The sequence below is a fragment of the Vespa crabro genome, chromosome 19 (genome assembly GCF_910589235.1).
Source record: "Vespa crabro chromosome 19, iyVesCrab1.2, whole genome shotgun sequence".
Taxonomy (NCBI): Eukaryota; Metazoa; Arthropoda; class Insecta; order Hymenoptera; family Vespidae; genus Vespa; species Vespa crabro.
The window spans coordinates 3117501-3140000 of NC_060973.1; the positions used below are offsets into that span (position 1 = coordinate 3117501).

Sequence of the window (22500 nt, forward strand, 5' to 3'; positions counted from 1 at the left end):
CTTTTGAAATTTTATCGAATCAAACGTAACACGATAATTCGGTCAATGTGTAATCCGATCGAATCAATATAATAACGATTACGATGTTCATGTAAGATCATTGTGGACAAGGCGTTGAGTCAGACGTTCAATTTGTTACGGTACGTTCGTACCACATATCAGCCAATATCGATCGCGTTTCCCATCAGATGTTTGCTTTTCCGTTAATTTGATCGACGTTCAACTTCCTGCCTGTCTTGAAATTACATCCGGCAATGAGAGAAATAGAAAACGATAGAAAAGAATCGATAAATATACGTTGACCTTAATAAAACGATATATCCTTTTCTAAATATACTTTTAATAATGTTTATAAATGTGTAATATATATTTTAGAAAATTTTTCATGTCGGCAAACTTTTATCTTAATATTTCGATTTGCACAAAATTTTCAATGCACAATTTTCTACTCCTCGCTGTGTTCGATTTCGAATACGTTCACACAATACGGATTACATTGTTTCACCGTGAAACGTGAATTGGAAAAAAAAAAGAAAAGAAAGAAAAAAAAAAAAGATTGCATATGCATAAAAGTCCAAAATCCGAATGTAAAACGATTTAGCCTCGGGGGAAAAGGGAGAGGGCCGCGAGGGGTTAGGGTGGGTGGTAGAAAAAAAGAAAAACGAGTGAACTACCACTTTGTTTTTCAAAATGATAAGTAACAGATCGCAGGAAAATAGAAATTTGAAATTCTCGTTTCTCGTGTCATACGAATATATTCGATCTACGAAATGCGATCTATACCTCATTTGATGAATATACGTGGGGAGGGGTTAATGAAATGGGAATCGTAGCTTTGACGAATCGCCTGATCACTTTCAAGAATATCCATTTTCAAATTGGAAAACCGAAAATCATTGGTATCTGTGTGTTCATACCTGTAAGGACTTCAAATTCGCATAATAATGCTTACGAGAAAAAAAAGAGAGAAAGAGAGAGAGAGAGAGAGAGAGAGAGAGAGAAATATCCCTTTTTCTTTTATTTTTTATTTTATATCTTTGCAAGTAAACATTTCATAAAATATAATATTATAATGGATTACAACGTTCGAAGTATTAAAATATTTACATTTCGAATTTCACTCTTAATGCTTTCGAAATCGAATTGTTAACGACGATAATAAAAAATGTATATTTCTTTTGCGTATCTTATTGAAAAAAAAAAAAAAAAAAAAAAAAAAATAGAAAATTCGTACGTTTACGTGAAAAGAAAAAAAAAAAAAATAAGAAAAAAAAGAAAAGAAAATATAAAAGAAACAAGATAAGTGATTTAAAACATCAATGATGTTTTTATTTTTCTTTCCTCCTGTAAAAAAGTTCGACGATCGATCGAAAGACAAAAAAGCAAGAATGGATCAATCGATCAATGGTATGTACGTGCTCTTCGTCCTTTTCTATAGAGAAAAGTGAATGGACGGTGAAGATAAAGTGAGGTGGAAGGACTATAATGCTACGTGAAGGCTTAGAAATACGTAAAACTCACCGATATTCCGAGCCTTCACTAAGTTGTCTAACGGTAATGGGAAATTCACTTGGACCGTGAGCTTTTAAAAGCTCCTGCAATCGTACCAGTCCTTCGTTATTCTCGTATATGATGGTAAAGCTTTTCCAACCCCATGCCTTCACAAGGTCAACGTACGCCTGAAACATCAAAAAAAAAAGAAAAACGATTGGAGTGATCGTATCGAATGATCGATCGATATAGAAAAAGGAAAAAAAAAAGAAAAAGAAATTGTAGCTAATTTTAACATTCTTTATAGGAAGTATTACAATGAAAAAGAAGTAAATAAATAAATAGCAAACGAATGTTAATTGTAACATCCGATAGAAAACATTTAATGTATTCTTAATATCGATCTAAAAAAAAAAAAGAAAAAAAAAAGAAAACGAAAAAAAAAGAAAAAAAAAAAAAAGAAAAAAAATATAAACAAAAACAAAGGAAAAAAAGGAAAACAAAATCAATGGTTAGCGATTATTTCCAATTTCTTTTTTTTTTTTTTTTTCTATTTTTTTTTCTTTCCTTTTTTCTCTTTTCTTTTTCTTCTCTTTCAACAGATTGATTTATTTCAATTATGTAAGTAAAGTAACCGATCTCTATCACATCCATTTGGGAAAGAGAATTCATAAGAAACAATAAAAGTCTTAAGTTTCTCGGTATTGTATTCTTAGAACGTTTCGATAAGCGCCAGGCAAGATTTTAAGAATATAATAGGAACCTTTTAACTGGCCACGCCACTCGAATTGACGACTTAATTCGAGAAACGAAACGTTCTCGTTTCTTGCTCCTGCAATCGATACGAGTAAAAAGAGAAAGATAGATAGATAGATAGAGAGAGAGAGAGAGAGAGAGAGAGAGAGAGAGAAGTTCGTGGCCGTAGAAGGATACGCCTTCGCACTAACTCGTATTTCCAAGCCGCTTTTCCGATAATCCGAACTTCCTGAAAGCGCGCAGGCTGTATATTTTCCAGCGAGTAACTTTTGCAGTACCTACCCTTCGTCGGGCAAGCACCTTCGTGCATTCACCATCCCCTTGCCCCCCCCCCCCTCTTCCCTCCTTTCCTCAAGCCCTTTCATTCCTCTCTTCGAAGGTTATACCCTTTTCCTCGAGTTTCCTCCGTATTACCGTACCCGCAATGCCGTCTCAACGTGTTCCATTTTGTCGCTTTTTCAAGAATATAAGGATCGACCAAGTTCCTCAGAAAGGACGGAGAAAAATTTGCAAAAAACTCGATGGTGAACCCTGTCGATCGACGAAGGGGATAAGTTCTTATTGAAAGTTGTTTAACTTGTCCAACTTGTTCTCTTTCACCCTCTCTCTCTCTCTCTCTCTCTCTCTCTCTCTCTCTCCTTCTACAAATAGTTTATATTTATTTATTTGTTTGTTTGTTTGTTAACTTGTTTGGAAGTTTAAATAAGACTTCTTTCATAAAAAGGTCATTTTATTCGTTAGAATAAACATTGTTTACCACTGCTCGTTGTTTTCGATTCATAAACCAAATTGAACTTTTAATTAAATATATTGAATTCTACGAGTTAAAAATACACGTACTTCTTATTTCTATTATGTGTATAAACTTTTTAATTTTATACCTCAACAAATTCGTCAGGAAGTTTTATTTGCAATTACATTTTTGACCAGGGAAAAGAGAGAAAAAAAAAAGAAAAGGAAAAAGAAAAGAAGAAAGAAAGAAAAAGGAAAAGAAACGGAAGAAAAGGACATTGATAATTTCTTAGATAATTTAATGGGGATTGAAAAAATTTTTTCATTCATTTCTTTTCAATGCACATTGCACATTGCACGTACGAAAAGAACGTGAGAATCGAGAATTTGAAAATTGCTAGAGCTTTTAAATTAGCGAAGTTAACACGAGATCCTCTTATCGTACGAATAATCGCTTCGGTTTCGGTTTCCGTGCCATTTCGTTTTATCCATGCTCGGTGAAAAGACCAATAAAGAAAGATACCAAACGAAGAAAAGGGAGAAAGAGAAAGAAAAGGGACAAAGAGAAAGAAAAGGGAGAAAGAGAAAGAAAAGGGAGAAAGAGAAAGTGAGAAAGAATAACGCTTATATGGCAGGATGGCTCTGGGTAAATCGTAACCGTAGTTACATCGTCGCGATACCGAATGACAAATGAGTTCGTGTGACCCTTCGAAACGTATGCAAATGTATGTATTCCGGTAACAGGCCTGCCGGCTACCACCGAATCTCACATGGATTTGCGCACTGACCGTAGAAAAAGTAAAAAAGAATTTGAACCAAAGAGAAAAAAAGAAAAAAAAGAAAAAGAAGAGAGAGAGAGAGAGAGAGAGAGAGAGAGAGAGAGAGAAGAAAAGAAACAGGTGAAGTAAAATAAATCGTAGTAGAGCATTGCGATCGGGAATAAGTTTATGAAATACGCACGGGTTGAAGATAGAGACGTAGAAGTAAAAAAAGAATTAAAAAAAAAAAAAGAAAAAAAAAGAAAAAAAAAATTAAAAACAAATACTTATCGACACTTGTTTCACACACAAATTTCCATTAAATCACAATTACGTTTATACAATTCAACATTTACATAGAAAAATATTTATATTCATATGCGATACAATATTACGCATTTTATTTCATATTGCGCATTTTCAATACGCTTATAACGATTATTTTTTATTTCTTTCTTTTTCTTTTCTTTTCTTTTTTCTTTTTGTTTTTTTTTCCTTTTTTTGTTTTTTATTTTTTGTTTTTTCTTCGTTTGTTTCAATAATATTATACGCAAATTATATAAATGAGATTAACTTTTATTCTCGAACGCGTTCGTTTCATTTGATCGTGAAGCATATAAAATGCAATTTAAACAAAATGAATATATTATACATACATAAAAGAAACAATGTCACCATATATTCACTATTTAAATGATAACAAGCTTCGTAGATCACAGATTCCATTCATATTCAAAATTTCTATCAACCCGTTATTACTATGCGTCACGAACGAAGGCCGTTTTACGCGAGCACCGAATTTCAAATTTCGAATTTGCCTCTCTTTCTCTCTCTCTCTCTCTCTCTCTCTTTCTCTCTTTCCCACTATCCATCCCTTAACCCCTTTACACCTTGTCTCAATTTCGTATCGCGTTATCGCCTGGAAACGAGTCTCGTAGTGGCACAGGTACAGAGCGATCGGATAGCAATTTATAAAAGAGAGAGAGAGAGAGAGAGAGAGACAAAGAGAGGGAAAGAGGGATAGTAGGGAAGGAAAAGGAGGAAGTAGAAGTTCGGAGATGCGAATGTGCGGAAGCCAAAAACATTATGTATTCTCAACGAGCACAATGGTTTCGGCTTATAAGTGGCCGCTGTATGATGGCGGCGGCGTGTTGGTCTTCCTTCGTGTTAGAAATATTTCAGAAACTACAGGAAATATTTCCGTTCTCTCTTCCATTCACTATCGTGAAGTCTTTCTTTCGATTCTAACAACGTTGTTCTAACATCTTATTTTGCGCTTATTCTGCACTTACCTTACAATATTGTTCTAATATCACCATTCTTTCTTTCGTTCTTTCTATCCTTCTCTTTCTCTCTTTCTCTCTCTCTCTCTCTCTCTCTCTCTCTCTCTCTCTTTTTCTCTCTATCTATCTATCTCTCTTACACTTCATTTCTTTCTCTATTCTCCCTTCAACGTAAAAACGAACGATATTCAAGTCTGGATCGTAAAAGAAATTTATCATCCCTCTATCGAGCATCTAACTTATCATTGCAGGCACGTTCGCAAGACTGAGTACGTTATAGTGTCTAGTTCTGCTAGACGTATACCTTTACAAGTATTAGGTCGAAAAGTATGTAACACGGGGGATGTTATAACGTACATTGAGATATGCCTGATAACTTCGACTACTTGGAAGATGACGGAATAAGCATGAAGAATTTACTAGATTTTCTTCTTCTTCGTTATCACTTCGTAAATTTATAACGGTTTAATAACCATAATATGTGCTTATGTGTGTATGTGCGTGAATTTATGTGTGTGTGTGTGTGTGTGTATGTGGGAACGTAATACAGAATGTAAAAGATGAGAGATCGTAAATCAAGTAAGAACGTGATAATAATGGTGACTTGAATAATGTTCACCATCTAATATAATAATAAATGATGTTCAGTTTTATGTATGCTATATGAAAGAACATTTCCAACGAAATTTGTCGCTTTTACTTTTCTTAATTAATCTATTAAATGATTGTTAGAAAAATTATTAGTTAAAGAGATATTATTGTCTATAATCAGAATATATATGTTATTACAAAATTATCTGGATCTGTGCATATAAATTATGAAATTTATTTTGCCCCCCTTTTTTTTCTTTTTTTTTTTTCTTCTTTTCTATGCAAAAAAAATCTTTCGTTTCGTTCAGAGATCAATTTGTTGAAACATGTACGTTGGCATAAATTTATTCCTGAAAAGAACACGGAGTGATCTATATAATTTTTTGGAATAAAAATTTCACACTATGTGACGTCACAAGGATGCTACGAAAAAGAGAGAGTTCTCGTCACACACACACACACACATACACAGCATCATCACGTATATGTCTATTCTTCTTCATCTAAACTTCAAGCATATTACTTTGAATTCCAACTGAAATCGATATCTCGAAATCGCACAAAACATTATTTTGCTAGGAGTGATATATAGTAATATATATTATACACTCCTATATATGGGTATAAATTAATTAAATTTTTTAATGCATATACGTGTATGTAAATAAGTGAATTATGTTGTTTCAGATCATAAGATATTGTTTATAAAAATTGTTTAGAACAAATTCTTAAGTACGCATGCACGTAAGCGTAAGTATATTAATTGATGTTGAATTAAAAAAATTGTTTATAAAAATTTTTTATAACAAATTATTAACTGTACATGACTATGTGTAAGTATATTGCTTAGTGTTAAAAAAAAGAAAAAATTTTTTTTTTATAAAAATTGTTTATAACAAATTGTTTACAAAAAATTGTTTATAACAAATTATAAACTGTATATGCATATATATGTATGTACACGTACGTATATTACTAGGTTTTGAAGTAAAAAAAAAGAAATTATTTAAAAATTGTTTATAACAAATTGTTTACAACAAATTGTTTATAACAAATTATTTATAACAAATTGTTAACTGTAGATAGATATATGTATGTACGTGGATTACTTAGTATGAAATTATAAAAAATTGTTTATAAAAATTATTTATAACATATTGTTTATAACAAATTGTTTATTAATTATTATACATTATTTAGCAAAAAAATTATCATTTATAACGGTATTTATTTCACGTCTCTACGATTATTAGCTTCGGAGATATCGTAATTTAAATAATAGAAATTCAAAATATTCCACTGACCTATATAATTACTTTTTTGAATGGACACTGACCTAGTGACTTACATACATTCTTGGAATTTACGATACTATCATAAGTTACTCGACGTAAACCGGTTGTACTATTTACTACGCCTCGTACTCACATCATCTGTTCATTGAAATTTTGAATGAAAATTTTCAAACGCTTATATCTTCGGAACGGAAAGTCGTAGAGACTTGAAAGAACGACCATTTTAAAGAGAAAAATGTCCTCTTTTTATTCATCTACTTGGATATATTCACTATAATAAGATCAATTTTATAAATTCGTGATAAACAGGTATTATGTAGGTACTTACTTATTCGTTGTATTTTCTTAAATAATAACTCTCATAAATTGTTATACAATATTCTATATCATATAAAAATATGCACAAATATTTCTTATAATTGTTATATAAAATATTTCTTTTAATTGCGTATCTCGATAAAAATCTATTGCGGAGATATGCGGAGAGCATGTTAATCGAATGAAACTACAACGTTAAATGACGAGTTCCTTCTGTAAATTGATATGACTCGACCTCTACACGCTCTTACTATTTACGTTTTTGTGATGTCTTCAAAACAGAGACCGTCAACAAAGAGGAGTCATTGTCTGAAGAGTGGGGAGAGAGTATTACCATTAGTGAGGACGAGACCGTCGACCACAAAGGACTTTTTGAGGAACTGTTCGTGCGTGGCAAGAGAAATCACGAAGATTACTGTCGATTTACTTTTTAAGATTTTAAATCTGTATTGTAATAATAAAATACCTGTTTGCTTACCGTTAGGCATTTTTTTCTTTTTTTTTTTTCTTTTCTTTTTTTATTTTTTTTTTTTACCATAAAGAAAAGTAAAGAAAGAGAATTAGTCCGAAAAAAGAAAAATATCTACGGTGACGTGGAAAACTGTCGGCTTTTGTCGTCACGGTCCCCTTTAACATTCTTTCCGTGATAATAGCTATCTCTCTTTCTCTCTCTCTCTCTCTATCTATCTTTCATTCTTTTTCTTTTTTAGCAAGCAGCCCCGAGCAAGAGATAAAAAACGAGCCCGGTCTTGTTCCTAAGTGACCTCGAGGGCGTTCGTTTTTCTGGCACGTATTCTGCATTTGTTACATTTCATATATATATATATATATATATATATATATATATATATATATATAAGTTATATAAATCTAGCATAACCGTAGAATGCATTATTATGCACTTGCACTTATATATATATACATGTTCACATATATATATATATATATATATATTATCTACATATGCGTATGCGCTAAGAATTCGTGAATCTACCTTGTACATTACAATGTCTATATACATACATATACATATATATACATATATATATATAAATATATACGTACATCTGCGAGATATGACGTTTTACATTTTCATCTCAAATGATGCTTTGTTTACTTGTCGAGAGAAAACCAGCTTACGGATCGAAGCCTCTTCGTTCTTATACTATTATTTGTTTCTTTTACCTATGGCTCCAAGTATTTGATTTCTACGTTCCTTCATTTCCTTTTCTTTATTTTCTTTTTTCTTCGTTTCTTTATTTATATCTTTATATGAAGGTTATTTCAATTGCTTTATGTTATTTAAAATCTTTATTAAAGATCTTCTTTTGCTTTCCATTAAGAAGCTTTATTTCTATGAAATATTCAATTCAATAGAATTGAATATTTTCAATATAATTGAATTCATTTCAATTGAATTGTTATTAATATATATTACGAGAATCGAAGAAAGAAAAAACAATTATTATATATTAATAATGGCGTTAATCAATTTTTTAAAATTAATTATTATTAATAAATATATAATAATATAATTAATATACAAGTAATATTGTTAATAATTAATAAAATTAAATTTTATGAATATTTATACATACGTATATCACAGTATTCTTTTTATCACAACAGTATTCACGATCTTCATGGTCAATAAAGAATTCTTTATTTCAGTCATAATTCCAAAATTTGATTCAATACGAAAGAAACGACGTTTCGTGTACGTTCCCATCAACGTTTCACGGCTTTTAGTCATAACTTTAATGTCGTCAGTGACATCTATAAAAGGGAAGTAAAAAGAGAGAATGGAAGCGAGTACAGAGAAAAGGCACTCAAAGTCTGTAGCATGAAAATGCATTATTTGCTAGTGCATTAGACACGAAGGATGAATTATATCGAGAATAAAATTAATATCATATCATTTTTCTTTCTTTCTAATGCATTTGAAGAAACGACTTTTAACTTATCCACGACCAATAAGGAACGAATCGAATAAGATCGATGAGTAATGCTGTTAAATGGATTTTCAAAGTTCGAAAGAACACGTAAGTATCGAGAAATTAGTTGAACATCAGATCGGTCCAAATCTCACGTTTCTTTTCACGTAATCGTTAGAACACGATAATAAGGGCAAAAAGGATCGTAATTATTAAATTCGTATTTCGAAAGCATGGAAAAATAAAAAAGAAAAAAATAAAAAGAAAATAGATCAATGAAATGGGAAAGATTTCGATAGAATTCTAAAATAGAAAAGGGATAGAGAAAAGATATTACTATTTTACAAGCTCCGATTATTAACGATTGTTCTAAGAGGACGAATGAATGGAAAGGTACGAATCAGAGGAAAGAGGGAGGGAGAGAGAAAAAAAGACAGAAAGAGAGAAATATATATATATATATATATAAAACATGTGTAGTTACGGAAGTAAATAGCTAATCCACAAACATTCACGTAGCTTCGATGCAATCGGCTTTCAATCGTGAGACCCGAAGATATACGAATCCGTTGGGAAAAGTGGAGAAGAGGAGGAAAGAGGAGAAAAGAGGAAAGATAGAAGAGGACTATACTAGCCGTGTACCTTGAATGGCGTTGATTAGTAACTACTCTCGAAAATAAACGAGAACTCATAGAACGAAACGTGTATTGTTTTCTTGCTTTCTCTAAGGTGAGAGGAAGCTTTTCAAGGAAACCAAAGAGAAAGAGAGAGAGAGAGAGAGAGAGAGAGAGAGAGAAAGAAAGAGGGGGGTAAAAGAGGACTTTAAAAGAGGGTAGATCGGTTCTCAGGGCTTACACGAACAAGATCAAGTACTTATTCGTGTAAGAGACTACAAGTTACGAGTTGGTAGTTGAGTCATCGTTGAGAAGAGGCGAGAGAGAACTCGGAAAGAGGGTTAGGTTAGGGGTGTGGAAGCGTAACGAGCAAAGGCTCGACTAGGAAACGCTACAAATCGAATTCTAGCGTTAACGGTAATTCCAATGCTACTAGTACCATTGGCTGATTCAAGCGATCACAACGCAACCTCCTACCTTATATCCCGTGGGGGAGTCTCTGTTCCATTATCGCTCTAGGGAAGAAACATCGTTAAATCATTCCCATTGTGCCTGCAATTACAGCTTTCGCGCTTCATTAGAGCAACATATCGACCTATCGTGATTTGGTAATCTTACGGACTCGATTGTTACTAATGATAATATATAAAAGAGAATGAAGATATGAAAGTTGCTAATGAAACAATTTTCATTTGAGAGTAAAGAGGAAAAAAGATAGATCATTTATGAACGTGACGTTATCTATTGGAAATATTATGTATAGAGCTTATAAATATGTATAACGTTTGTCGGTTAAAACGTTATTAATATTATACATATATATTCCCTGATTACATTGATAATCGTTATTAATTTATGCTACAATGATGATATCTATATCGAAGAAATTTATATTGATTATTTCTTAAACTGATTTGCCTTTTTTCTTTTTTTTTTTTTAAATAATACATACCTCGTATTATTAATGTCATATATTTCAATCGACAAGTATAATTATAAGAATTCATTTGAATTCATTTTTTTAATTTGTATTACGTTACAACGAAACAAATACCGTAATTAGAAATTCATAGAAACCTTTCAACTTTGATCGTAATCGTATACGATCGAACGGGAGTATGAATGAAAGGCTTCTATCTTGATTAATTAATCATTGTACCGAATACATATTATTTGATTATTCCAACAGAAATGAATCTCATTAGAATATATATATATTCTTTTGTTTTTTGACAATTAATTATCTATCGTCCGATTTTTTGTTTTTTTTCTGGTTTTTTTTCTGTTTTTCTTCTTTTTTTTTTTTTTTTTTTTTTTAAGACTTCGAAGGAAACTTTATTAAAAACTTTTACGAAAGGGTTTACGTAAAATTGAGATTTGTATAATGTAACTTACACCGAACTATGCCCGCTGCTTCGGTTCAACTTTTTCGCAACTTTGATAGGCCAGACATTATTCTTGGAAATATGCGGAAACGAATATAACTTTAGTATCGAAAAATGGAGAAGCCAGATATTCTGCATACCATAACGAGTGAGAGAAAGAGAAAGAAAGTATATAAAGCAAAATATATGTAACAGTATCTATGTGAAATTTCAACATGCTCTCTCGTATTTATCCAATGTATATTAATAATTTCGCGAACGAGAGTAATTACATGATTTAATATCTTACATAACTTTTTTCAATATAACAGAAGTTTATAGTGAACATGTTATACAAGAACATTATATCACTTTGTGCAATATATGTATAAGTAAATTTTATTTATTATAAAACATACATACAAACACACACACACACACACACACACTCATACACATTGAATCGCATAATTGACAAAGAATTTTTGTAATGACGGATGATATGTTAACGTATTAATGATTAAATTTAATAATAAAAAATTAATTTTAACGAAATTTTTATTAGCCTTAAATTTATCAGTCATATAGATTTATCCTTTAAAATGATATTTAACAAGTCATTTTAATGGAATGAATCAAAAACGATATCGGAACATTGTCAAGTTTATCTATTACAAAATTAGATCGTGTAAAGAGAGTTAGTTATCAACGATCTACTGTCGTACCTGTTGTCGTTCAGGACAACAAGTCTGTTTGACATCAAGGTATATTACGACATTATAAGCACTCACGTTACAAAGGGCACTCGATGAAAAGTTTTCACAAGATGTAAGTACTAACCTTCGATGGCTCATCGAGGAAGATGAAATTGATTGCCTGCCCAGTGAAGGGCTGTACAGGAAGCCATATTGCCATTATTACGAGGACATCAATGAACTAATAATAAATCTAAGAAGAATTCATGACTCATATTGCTCTTGAATAATGTTCGTTAACAATTATAAGTCGTACACATTAGAAATGAAATTTGGCCCTTAAATCCTCGATAAGAAAGTTCATTCTCTCGTCGTGGATTAAAAAAAGAGTAGATGAGATAAAATGAAATACGTTAAACAATTTTATCCTATTATAAATGATAAAACTCATTATTATTGTTAATATTTGTAATCCTTTTGTTCGAAAATATAAAAATGATATTTTAAATGATATTTATGCGATTACTCTTTTTTTTTTCTTTTTTTTTGACGAAGAAAATTTAAAAAGAATATAAAAAAAAAAAAAGAAAGAAAGAAAAAGAAAATGCTAAATTATAAGTACTTTACCTATGACATCGCAAATTGGCATTTCCGAAGTACATAAAAAGTATCAAAGATAACTCAAGTAGAATTTGATGGTTGATAGTAATGGATAAAGAGAAGATAGCTTTTTTGCTTTTCCTTTCGCTCGGATATAAGCTGGACTAAGGATACCCTTTGAACCTTTAGTCAGTCTTCGAGTGAAATGTAACCACCAATCGAAATATTTTAGTGGCGAATGAGAGTTGTTGGTCTTTTGAGAAAATCGATTCAGGAGAGACAGACAGACAGAGAAAGAGAGAGAGAGAGAGAGAGAGAGAGAGAGAGAGAGAGATTTTCTTGGTGATTACGACGCATAAGAAGGAAAAAGATGAGAGCTAGTCTCTTTCTCTCTCTTCCTCTTCCTACTGAATTTTATATTTCCTTTCCAGTAAATGGCATGCCTCTCTAAAAAAAAAAAAAGAAGAGAGAGAGAGAGAGAAAGATCTCTAGATAGAGAAGAAATTTCTAGCAAAGGAATGCAAGGATGGGCAGAGCGTCATAGCAAACCATCAATTTCCGTCTTACTAGTTTTACAAGAAATTTTAGGTTAAGAAGTTCCTGCTTCCTTCTTTTCGAGATTGGAAAGCAAATGAAATTGAAGCACATCGTCTTTAAAACTTCTCGAGCTTCTTCAACCCTTTGATCCCCAAATAGCTTGATATAAAGGGCATCGGTTCGTTGAATTCTATATCACTAGAGATAAGATATTTTTCGATAAGATAAAGTCTAAATTGTTATATACCGACGATTTTCGACCTGAGAGAAGAAATGAATAAATGTTATAAATTTGAAAAATGTCGAAAAGTTCAAACACGCACGTTAGCATGCGAGAAACGTTTACTACAGCGGGAATATTCGCCACAAAAGGTGGCAAATTATTTAGAGAATTTGTTAAACCCAGTAATATCGCGATTTCCAGAGAGCACGTTATTTTCTACCATGACCAACGAATAGGATTATATAGTGTTCTAGGACCACACTCTAATTGGAATTCTTACTCTGTAGAGGAAGCACGAAAGCTTTTAATTTGCTTTCTCTTTGTCTCGCGAAACCGGCACATTGATCCTATCTCTTCAAACTCCACTCACACGATTCCCTAGGTTAGTAATTTTCTCTGTTTATCAATCGACATTCGTAGAGATTTTACAAACAAGAGTACAAAGTTTATTTCGAATTGAATAAATACCTATGACCAAATGAATCCTTTTTCTTTTATTCGAGTATTTTTCATTTCGTTTAATTAAGTTTTAATGGTTATAAAAGCTTTTCTTATGGTTATCATAGAGCTGCTAATATTTCTGTTTCTTTTTTTTTCTTTTTACCATTAAAAAAAAAAAAAAAAAAAAAAAAAAAAAAATAGAAAATTAATAAGGAAAGGAAATGGAATGTGAAAATGACATATCTAGCCTGGTAGAATTTCGTGTTTTGAATGTGGATTCTTACATAGCAAATATTGAGAAAGAAAAAGAGAGAAAGAGATATTGGAGAAGATAGTGTCTTTGAATACAAGTATTCGTGAGTGGCAAATATTGAAGAAGGAGTTACGAGGTTTCTCATGAAATGTCAGGAAGACGAAGTAAGAAGAGAGAGAGAGAGAGAGAGTAAAGTCTCGTTAACTCGGAAGCTCAAGAACCTGGGCTTGCAAGCGCTAGATTTTAGCTGCTTTCTTCTCGAAGTATCTGCTTATTTTGAGAGAAATTTCAAAACTCCTTCTTCTTTTATGATAACTCTTGAACGAAGGAATTAGGTGTTCGAAGTACACGAACAGATGTCGAAACTTTGCAATAGGGCTTTGCGATTAAACGACAAGGCACGCTCTTCCGTTTCGTTTAATTCGACGTTAATATTTCATTCTTATTATTAACTTCAACATAATGGATCTCTCTTATCTAATTAGAAAATAAAGATGGCAAAAATGAAAATAATAAGGACAAGAGATAAATATAATCGATGAAGGAAAAAAGGAAAAAGAACAAAGAAAAAGAAAAGAAAAAAGAGAAAAGATATCGTATTGAAATTATTTTTTTTCTTTTTTTTTTTTTTTTTTTTTTTTTTTGCGAAATAAGAAAATTGAAATTTCAAATGTAGAAAAACCATTTTAATAGTTACCTTATCTATAGAAAAGTTTCTACGTACCTTCGAAAGGGTAGTAGGGTGAGGATAAAGGTTGACGAGGCAGCTCTGCCTTCTTAGTCTGTAATCCCAGCGTGTCTCCAAGTGCGGTATTTCCATAGTGTCGCAGATGCTCTGCACGTGGGAAGCGGTGTGCGCACTTTGAGGACCAAAAATTGCAGCTACGCCACTCCGCAGCAAATGGCACACTGCAATAATAAATCGATGATGGTAATATCTATCGTACTTACGTCATTTTTACATTAGATACGTTGGATATACGTTGGATTAATTTAACGTTTAGTTTTATTATGTATATTTGATTTTACGTCGATGATTATTTTCTTTTTTAAATGCGATAAAAAAAAAAAAAAAAAAAAGAAAAAAAAATAGGAAGGAACGTTATATAAAATTATTGGAATAAATGTTACAACCAGTTTGATGACATTTTTCGTATCTTCGGTAGTAGTTATTACTTTTTCGTAATAGTTTCTATTAAAATTTTAAATGTTGACGTTCGTAATAAAAAAAAAAAAAAAGAAAAGACTTACGAAATAGTAAAAGAATCCTTAGGGTATAAAACTTTAAATGTTATCTTTTGTATCTCTTATAGTGTAATTAAACTTCCATTAAAGATTTAAGGATTGAGAATAAAGAATTTCATAAATACCCTATAAAACTTTACTCTCGGCATACGATTAATCACGTTAGCTCGTTGAAATAAAATCTTTTCCAAGTTCAATGATCCGAGTTACGTCTTGATGCTCTCGTAAGGATCGTCAAACTAGAAACGATCACTGAGATGCGTGATAAACGACAAAGCGTAACTTTTTGTACATCTAAAAAGTTTGAGAGAAAGAGAGAGAAAGAGAGAGAAAGAGAGAGAGAAAGAGAGAGAGAGAGAGAGAGAGAAAGAGAGAGAGAAATCTTTTTCTTCTTGAGAATAAATTCCGATCAATCACTTCCATTCGCTCAGGATTTAATTTGGCGAATAAATGTTTTCGTTACCATCTCGTGACGGCTGCTCGACCTCGTTTATGGTACATAAGTTTCACATTGATCTCTATAGAAATCTTTCTTTCTCCTTCTCTGTCTCTATTCTCTATAGCTTTCTGTTTTTTCTCCGTGACGAAGAATAAATCATCATGCTCGAGGATTTTCCAACAGCAAACGCAATGAACTTTGCAGTCCTTCTTTCTTTTACCGCATTCATCCTTCGAATGTTGTCTTAACTCTCTCGCTCTCTCTCTCTCTCTCTCTCTCTCTCTCTTTTTCTTTCTCTTACTTAACAAATTGCAAGAAGAAAAAGAGACTCGCAAAAAAGTCGTTTTCTTTGCGATAAAACTTCGCGTCGCCGAGTGCCATAGCTTTCAATTGCGTCCATTGTTCGGAATCACCGATTGCGCTTACTGGACAGCCATCCATGAATCCCGAGATAAATCACGATCGGATTCTTTTGTCATCGTTAGAAGCAGGTTGTGTGTCTCCGGTTGAGAAATGAAAAAAAAAGAAAAACAAATAAAGAAGAAAAGAAAATGAAAGAGATAAAAAAAAAAAAAGAGAAAAAATAGAAATAGTCAAAAATAGAAATTGAAATAACGATGATCGATTGCGATGGAATTGAACGATTGACATGAAAAAGGGAGTAATGAGTGGGATGAGTTTTTAGAAAATTGATTGAGGAAACACCGATTCGTAATTTGTACGATGTAAAGAAAAGTTGAGAGAAGATATGAACAATCGATATATTAATATCGTATGTTCTACAAACGATAACAAATAATGTAATAAATAAATTGTCAAAAGAGAAACGAATCTTAGAGAAACGAAAATTAATTTGATAGAAAGAATATCGAGAAAAGGAATAAACAATTCTCGAGAGATTAACAACTATATAAATATAAATATATATATATATAATATATAATATATAAACGATATAAAATAATATAATAAATAATATTTGAAAGGAGAAACGAATCGGGAAGATTTTTGAAAATATAATTATAAATTGATTTGTGACTTGTCATGGGTTACGTGAAAGATGACGTAAACAATGTTGCAAAGATTATCGATATTTAATGATATAAACAATAGAAAATGATAATAAGATAGGATAAGTTGAATCGAAATCTCTATAATTTTTCGACGAAGTCAGCTTACGCGGCAACCTCAAAGTAATACCGACCTACCCTCCGGCCGTTTTGCGGTTGAAATATGAAACGCGCAAACTGCTATATTGAAATTTCAGATGCAATTTCCTTCAGCAGCCTGCGGCATCCATGGCCAATGCCGTACTACTATCGTCGACAATGCCGTATCTAAGCAGTCAGTGAACCAACTAGCTCTCTCTCTCTCTCTCTTTAAATAACTACATACAATCTTTCTCAATTTCTTTCCCATTTATCGTTAGTGGCTATCTACAACTGATCATCCTCTTTTATACTTTAACAACGACAATTTGCAAAGGATAAACGAGCTAGTAAATTATATACTCATTCCTTGATTCCTATTCTTTTCTTATTTTCTTTTTTTTTTTTTTTTTTCTTTTTATTACGAGCATAGTTAGTTGATATAAATCATTCGCATTAGTTTTCACAGATATTCGACAGAACTTTTCTTTTTATTTTAAAGCAAAAAATTTCGAATTTCCAATCTTTTTCCTATTTTTCTTTACAAATTTATCTTACAAATTTTTCTTTCTTTCTCTATTTTCTTTTTTTTTTTTTTTTTTCTTTTTTTATTTAAAAAAAGCTCTTCTTTTTATTCTTCAAAACATATTCTCTATTTTTTAATTTCAATGATTATATCTTTGTAGTTATATTCAATGAACGATTTAGTTAGAACATGTATGTATGTATTATATTATCAATAATCGAATAAAATCTTGTCGATAAAGGACACATTGCGGAGGACCACCGGCTGCATCAGATATCGTAACGTATTAGGAAAGTGGGTGAGGGTTTGTAACACGGTGGCAGCTGGATGCATATTCGAAGTATGCTACAGTAACCGGCGATGGCATGCAGTTGGTCGGTATCATCCTGGCTTTGGAAGGAGATAGGTTTATCTCTCGGTAATGTATCAAAGCCAGTTGGCGACCAATGCCCCACTTTGGACGGTACCTGGCTGCTTTCCCGAGGCTAACCTTATGGTCCTTTCTCTCTCTCTCTCTCTCTCTCTCTCTCTCTCTCTCTCTCTCTCTCTCTGTCTGTCTCTCTCTCTGTCTCTCTCTCTTCAATATTCTATCCTACCAATTGTAATTCTATTTACCGTTAACGATGATCATTTTGGTATTAATTCACACTTAATCTTACGCTCCATTTATTATCTATTGTCTATGACAATGGACGTATTCATTTAGATAATTTTTAAATAACACGCATAGATATTACTTGTTATTGTTTCAAATTTTGCAACTTTTGCATTATATTAAACATTATTCATTAAATAAGTCTGATTACAACGTAGAAACGTAATTTTGTTTTCTTTTAAAAAATTGTGCCACATATTTCTGCACAAGTTTATTACGTTATTATGACGTTTAAATGTCGTTAATTACCAAAATCTTCAGATATTACTTATTTCCATAAAAGTAACGTTTCACTTTTTGAATGAAAAATTTTTCTGAAAAAAGAGAAGAAACATTCGGACGTTAAATTCAGATTAAAGTTGGTTCTTTATCGACTCTGGTATTCATTCCAAGGTTTAATATTACAAAAGGATGATGACGCTGCTCGCGTAAAAAATTGAGAGATCGATTTACAAAGAACACGTGAAGGACGAGCTGTATTCCACCACGAACAAAATTCATTTTCCTTTACGTAAACTCACGAATATAAAGCCCGTTGTTTTTAGGTCGAAATGTCCTTTGTCGGCCCAAGCTTCATTTTCCTCTGTATGTATATATATATATGTGTATGTGTGTGTGTGTGTGTGTACGTACGTACGTTTGTATATATTTGTGTGTACGTGTATCGTATATTTCGTCTTCACCCCTTAAAACACGAAAGTCTCTCTTTCTTGGTACACTCCTTCCTTATTCAGGATTAGAGAGAGTGTATGTTTGTGGCTGTGTATTTGTATTATATATATATATATATATATATATATATATATATGTGTACATACATACATGTAAGTACATTCTCGGCCACCTAAGCTGCCTTCTTTATCCTTAGATTTTTATCTCTTCCTTGCCACGGCTCCACTTTAACCTCCCCCTCGACTCTTTATCCACTAGCCTGTCAGTGCATATCCATCCTTAATTCTTATTTCTCACAAGACTCCGAGTACAATGCGCTCCATGTAAATTTATAGACAAATCTTCTTTTCCTCTCTTTCTCTTGCGATGAAACTTTACGATATATCCTTCTATTTCTTTCTATTTTTCTCAATTCCCTCCCTCTTTTACCTTTTCTTTTCGAAAGTAATACACTTCTTTTCTTTTCAACCATGACTTCGTATATGTTTCTATATTATTATAATTTTGTTCCTTTTTGAAGTTTATTATTATTTGTATAAAAATCTACAATGATTAATTATCAATAAAATCTATTTAAAAAAATTCAACGAATATGTACCTATATAATCTACATAATACCTGTTTATCACGAATTTATAAAATTGATCTTATTATAGTGAATATATCCAAGTAGATGAATAAAAAGAGGACATTTTTCTCTTCAAAATGGTCGTTCTTTCAAGTCTCTACGACTTTCCGTTCCGAAGATATAAGCGTTTGAAAATTTTCATTCAAAATTTCAATGAACAGATGATGTGAGTACGAGACGTAGTAAATAGTACAACCAGTTTACGTCGAGTAACTTATGATAGTATCGTAAATTCCAAGAATTTATGTAGGTCACTGGGTCAGTGTTCATTCAAAAAAGTAATTATATAGGTCAGTGGAATATTTTGAATTTCTATTATTTAAATTACGATATCTCCGAAACTAATAATCGTAGAGACGTGAAATAAATACCGTTATAAATGATAATTTTTTTTCTAAATAATGTATAATAATTAATAAACAATTTGTTATAAACAATATGTTATAAACAATTTTTACAAACAATTTTTTATAATTTCATACTAAGTAATCCACGTACATACGTATATCTATGTACAGTTAACAATTTGTTATAAATAATTTGTTATAAACAATTTGTTGTAAACAATTTGTTATAAACAATTTTTAAATAATTTTTTTTTTACTTCAAAGCCTAGTAATATAGGTACGTGTACATACATATATATGCATATATAGTTTATAATTTGTTATAAACAATTTTTTATAAACAATTTGTTATAAACAATTTTTATAAACAATTTTTTTTCAAATCAACACTGATATACATACATATAAATACGTATGTACAATTATGAATTTGTTATAAATAATTTGTTATAAACAATTTGTTAATCTTGTCGCAACTTTCTTTTTCTATTTTTTTTTTTTTGTTTTATTTCTTTCACACTCTTAAATTATTGTTTCATGAAAAACCATAGATTTTGATAATTTTTAAATGAAGTCATCAACGTTCGTGACGTATAACGATCGTAAAAGCGATAAAGCTATAAAATAAAAATAGTCTAGAGAATTCGGCGTTTATCGGATATCGATACGCTGTTGTTAATGGGGTAGTACATTTTATGGGCGTGCATTTTCGGTTGTGTGGTCTTTTTCGTAGCATGGGACAACGATCTTGAATCGAATTCTCACGCACGAGTCGAAAAACGACGAAACAGCTTCGACTTCGAGCACCACAACGAGAAACACGCGAAATGACGGGCCCCTTTTTCAGGCTCGATTACCGCTTTCGATTGGTCGAATCGTTTGTTTCCAGCTCGATCTCGTCGATAAGAGTCTCGTGTCTTCGGGGTAAAAGTATTTACAATCTCATGCCGTCAATTTCATTCCAATCTCACGGTAGTTGCACCTTCTCCCTTTACTTCTTCCTTTTTATTCCTTTTTCTTTCGTTCTTTCTTCTTTTTTTTTTTCTTTTTCTTTTTCATAGCCTTTTACTTTTTTACCAGTTTCGACGAGTAACAATGGCAACGATGAACGTCTTTCTTTTTCTCATTTCTATCTTTCTCGGTGTTTGCTCTTTAAAAATTACATTTGTCGCGAGATAGCACGTTCTCTACATTGTTTGTGAAACGATCCGTATATTTATTCGCGTTTAACGATCGACGAGAATAAAAATAAAAATATATACAATTATTTATATGTATATATATATATATATATATATATATATATATATATAAATTTATATCTACATATGCCTATATACAAATATGCAGACATTATTTCGAGATGAAAATTGTTACGAATTAATGTATCTCGAAGATAACATGATAACAAGTAATTAACATTGCTACTCGAATATATTTATTCGTGCATGAAGATAATCAATTAGATGGATAAAATGAAACATTTTATTTATTCGATAAAAAACGAAAGAAAAAAGGAAACAGAAACGGGAGAAAAATTTCGATTAAGTTATCAGGATAATGCGTTCAGAAAATTGATGCCACTCCATCATGATGATTCTCAAGTTGGCAGCATCGCGTTAAAGTTCTTAATCTTAATTTAATCCACGTTACTTTAAACTCGTCTTCCGAACAGATTATAGTTTTAAGTTGGGCTCTGGTATCTTTTCGCGTAACTTGCTTCGGCTCACGTTGATCGATGGCTCTACGATTTATTTCTATTTTTTTGATTCTCTTCTTCTTCTTCTTCTTCCTTTTTTGTTTCGTCGTTTCTTCTTCACACACTTTATCCTTTTTTTTCTCCCGAGTGTCCCCCCCACCCAAAAAAAAAGAAGAAAAAAAACAGGATAGAATGTTGAGTGAAGACTATATCGGTGCCACGTCGTTAAGTATTAACAATTTTCACAGGTCGATTTATTTACCGAGCTTTCATCAGATAAAACACGGCACTGGTGCTATCGCGTCCCTTTCACCTGTGCCACTCGTGCTTCATCGCCGTCATATTTCACGGATACATTTTGCCAGCGAGCATCCTAGTCGAAACTCATTAAACGATAACAGGTAAATGCTCTCTGGCGATAATAAATAACTTGAACGCACGAAAAGTACTTTTCGAAGTTTTCACATGCATGCATAAAATCACTCTGTTTGCTCTGATAAATTTCAAATTTTCTCTGCAATTCGACAGCTCGTAATTGCTGATCGATGAAAGCGTTAAAGGCTTTTCGAAATCGATGTACCGATCGATTTCAAAGTTTCCATACATATACATTTTATTGTAAACGACAGGAAAATAGCGAGAGAAAGAGAGAGAGAGAGAGAGAGAGAGAGAAATAAAGATAGATATAGAGATAGAACTGTAAGGTAGATTCAGTTACTCAGTAAATGCTGGATTATGTTAATTCCTTCGGAAGAATTGAAAGCAGCTGAGAATACTATTGCCTGAGGTATCTTTATGTAGGATGGAATTGTAAGACTGGAAGTAGGTCAGAATAGATGAAAGATAGGAAGTAACTGTGCAGCCAGAATATAGAGCGAGAAAGAGAGAAGGAGAAAGATGGAGAGGCACGTCTCAGGACACTGAGATTTTAATCCCTTTGCAATGAGGACCAAATTGTTCTTTAACACGTTGGATACCAACCATGGCCCACGTGGCATTCATCGTGTTAATCTTTCTAATACGTTTCTCGAGTAAACTAATGGGCTTTCTAACAATTTTCCTTTTTCTTTTTTACTTCCTTCTATCTTATATATATATATATATATATATATACACTTAAAGTTTAAAGGCGATTGCGCTCTTCTTGGAAAGAAGAACGGTATTGTTAAATGAAATTTATATTAGGTAGTCTTCTCTCCTTTTATATATACGTATACAAGGAAAGCATCTCAACGTGATTTCAGGTGGGAAATCTC

The 22500-nt window shown here is 31.9% G+C and overlaps 1 protein-coding gene across 13 annotated transcripts in view; it reads right to left on the bottom strand.

Moving 5' to 3' along the window:
* LOC124430808 (glutamate receptor ionotropic, kainate 2) overlaps nucleotides 1–22500 on the bottom strand; it is a 252763-nt gene that overhangs the window by 65240 nt on the left and 165023 nt on the right. For all 13 annotated transcript variants that reach the window (XR_006943847.1, XM_046977882.1, XM_046977880.1 and 10 more), the window contains 2 exons: nucleotides 14610–14794; nucleotides 1522–1679 (listed from right to left, as the gene is read on the bottom strand). Coding sequence is in view for 12 of the 13 variants with exons in the window: in XM_046977882.1 (XP_046833838.1) it covers nucleotides 1522–1679; nucleotides 14610–14794 (343 nt within the window). In the remaining variant the exon portion in view is untranslated. The remainder of the gene's footprint in view (nucleotides 1–1521; nucleotides 1680–14609; nucleotides 14795–22500) is intronic.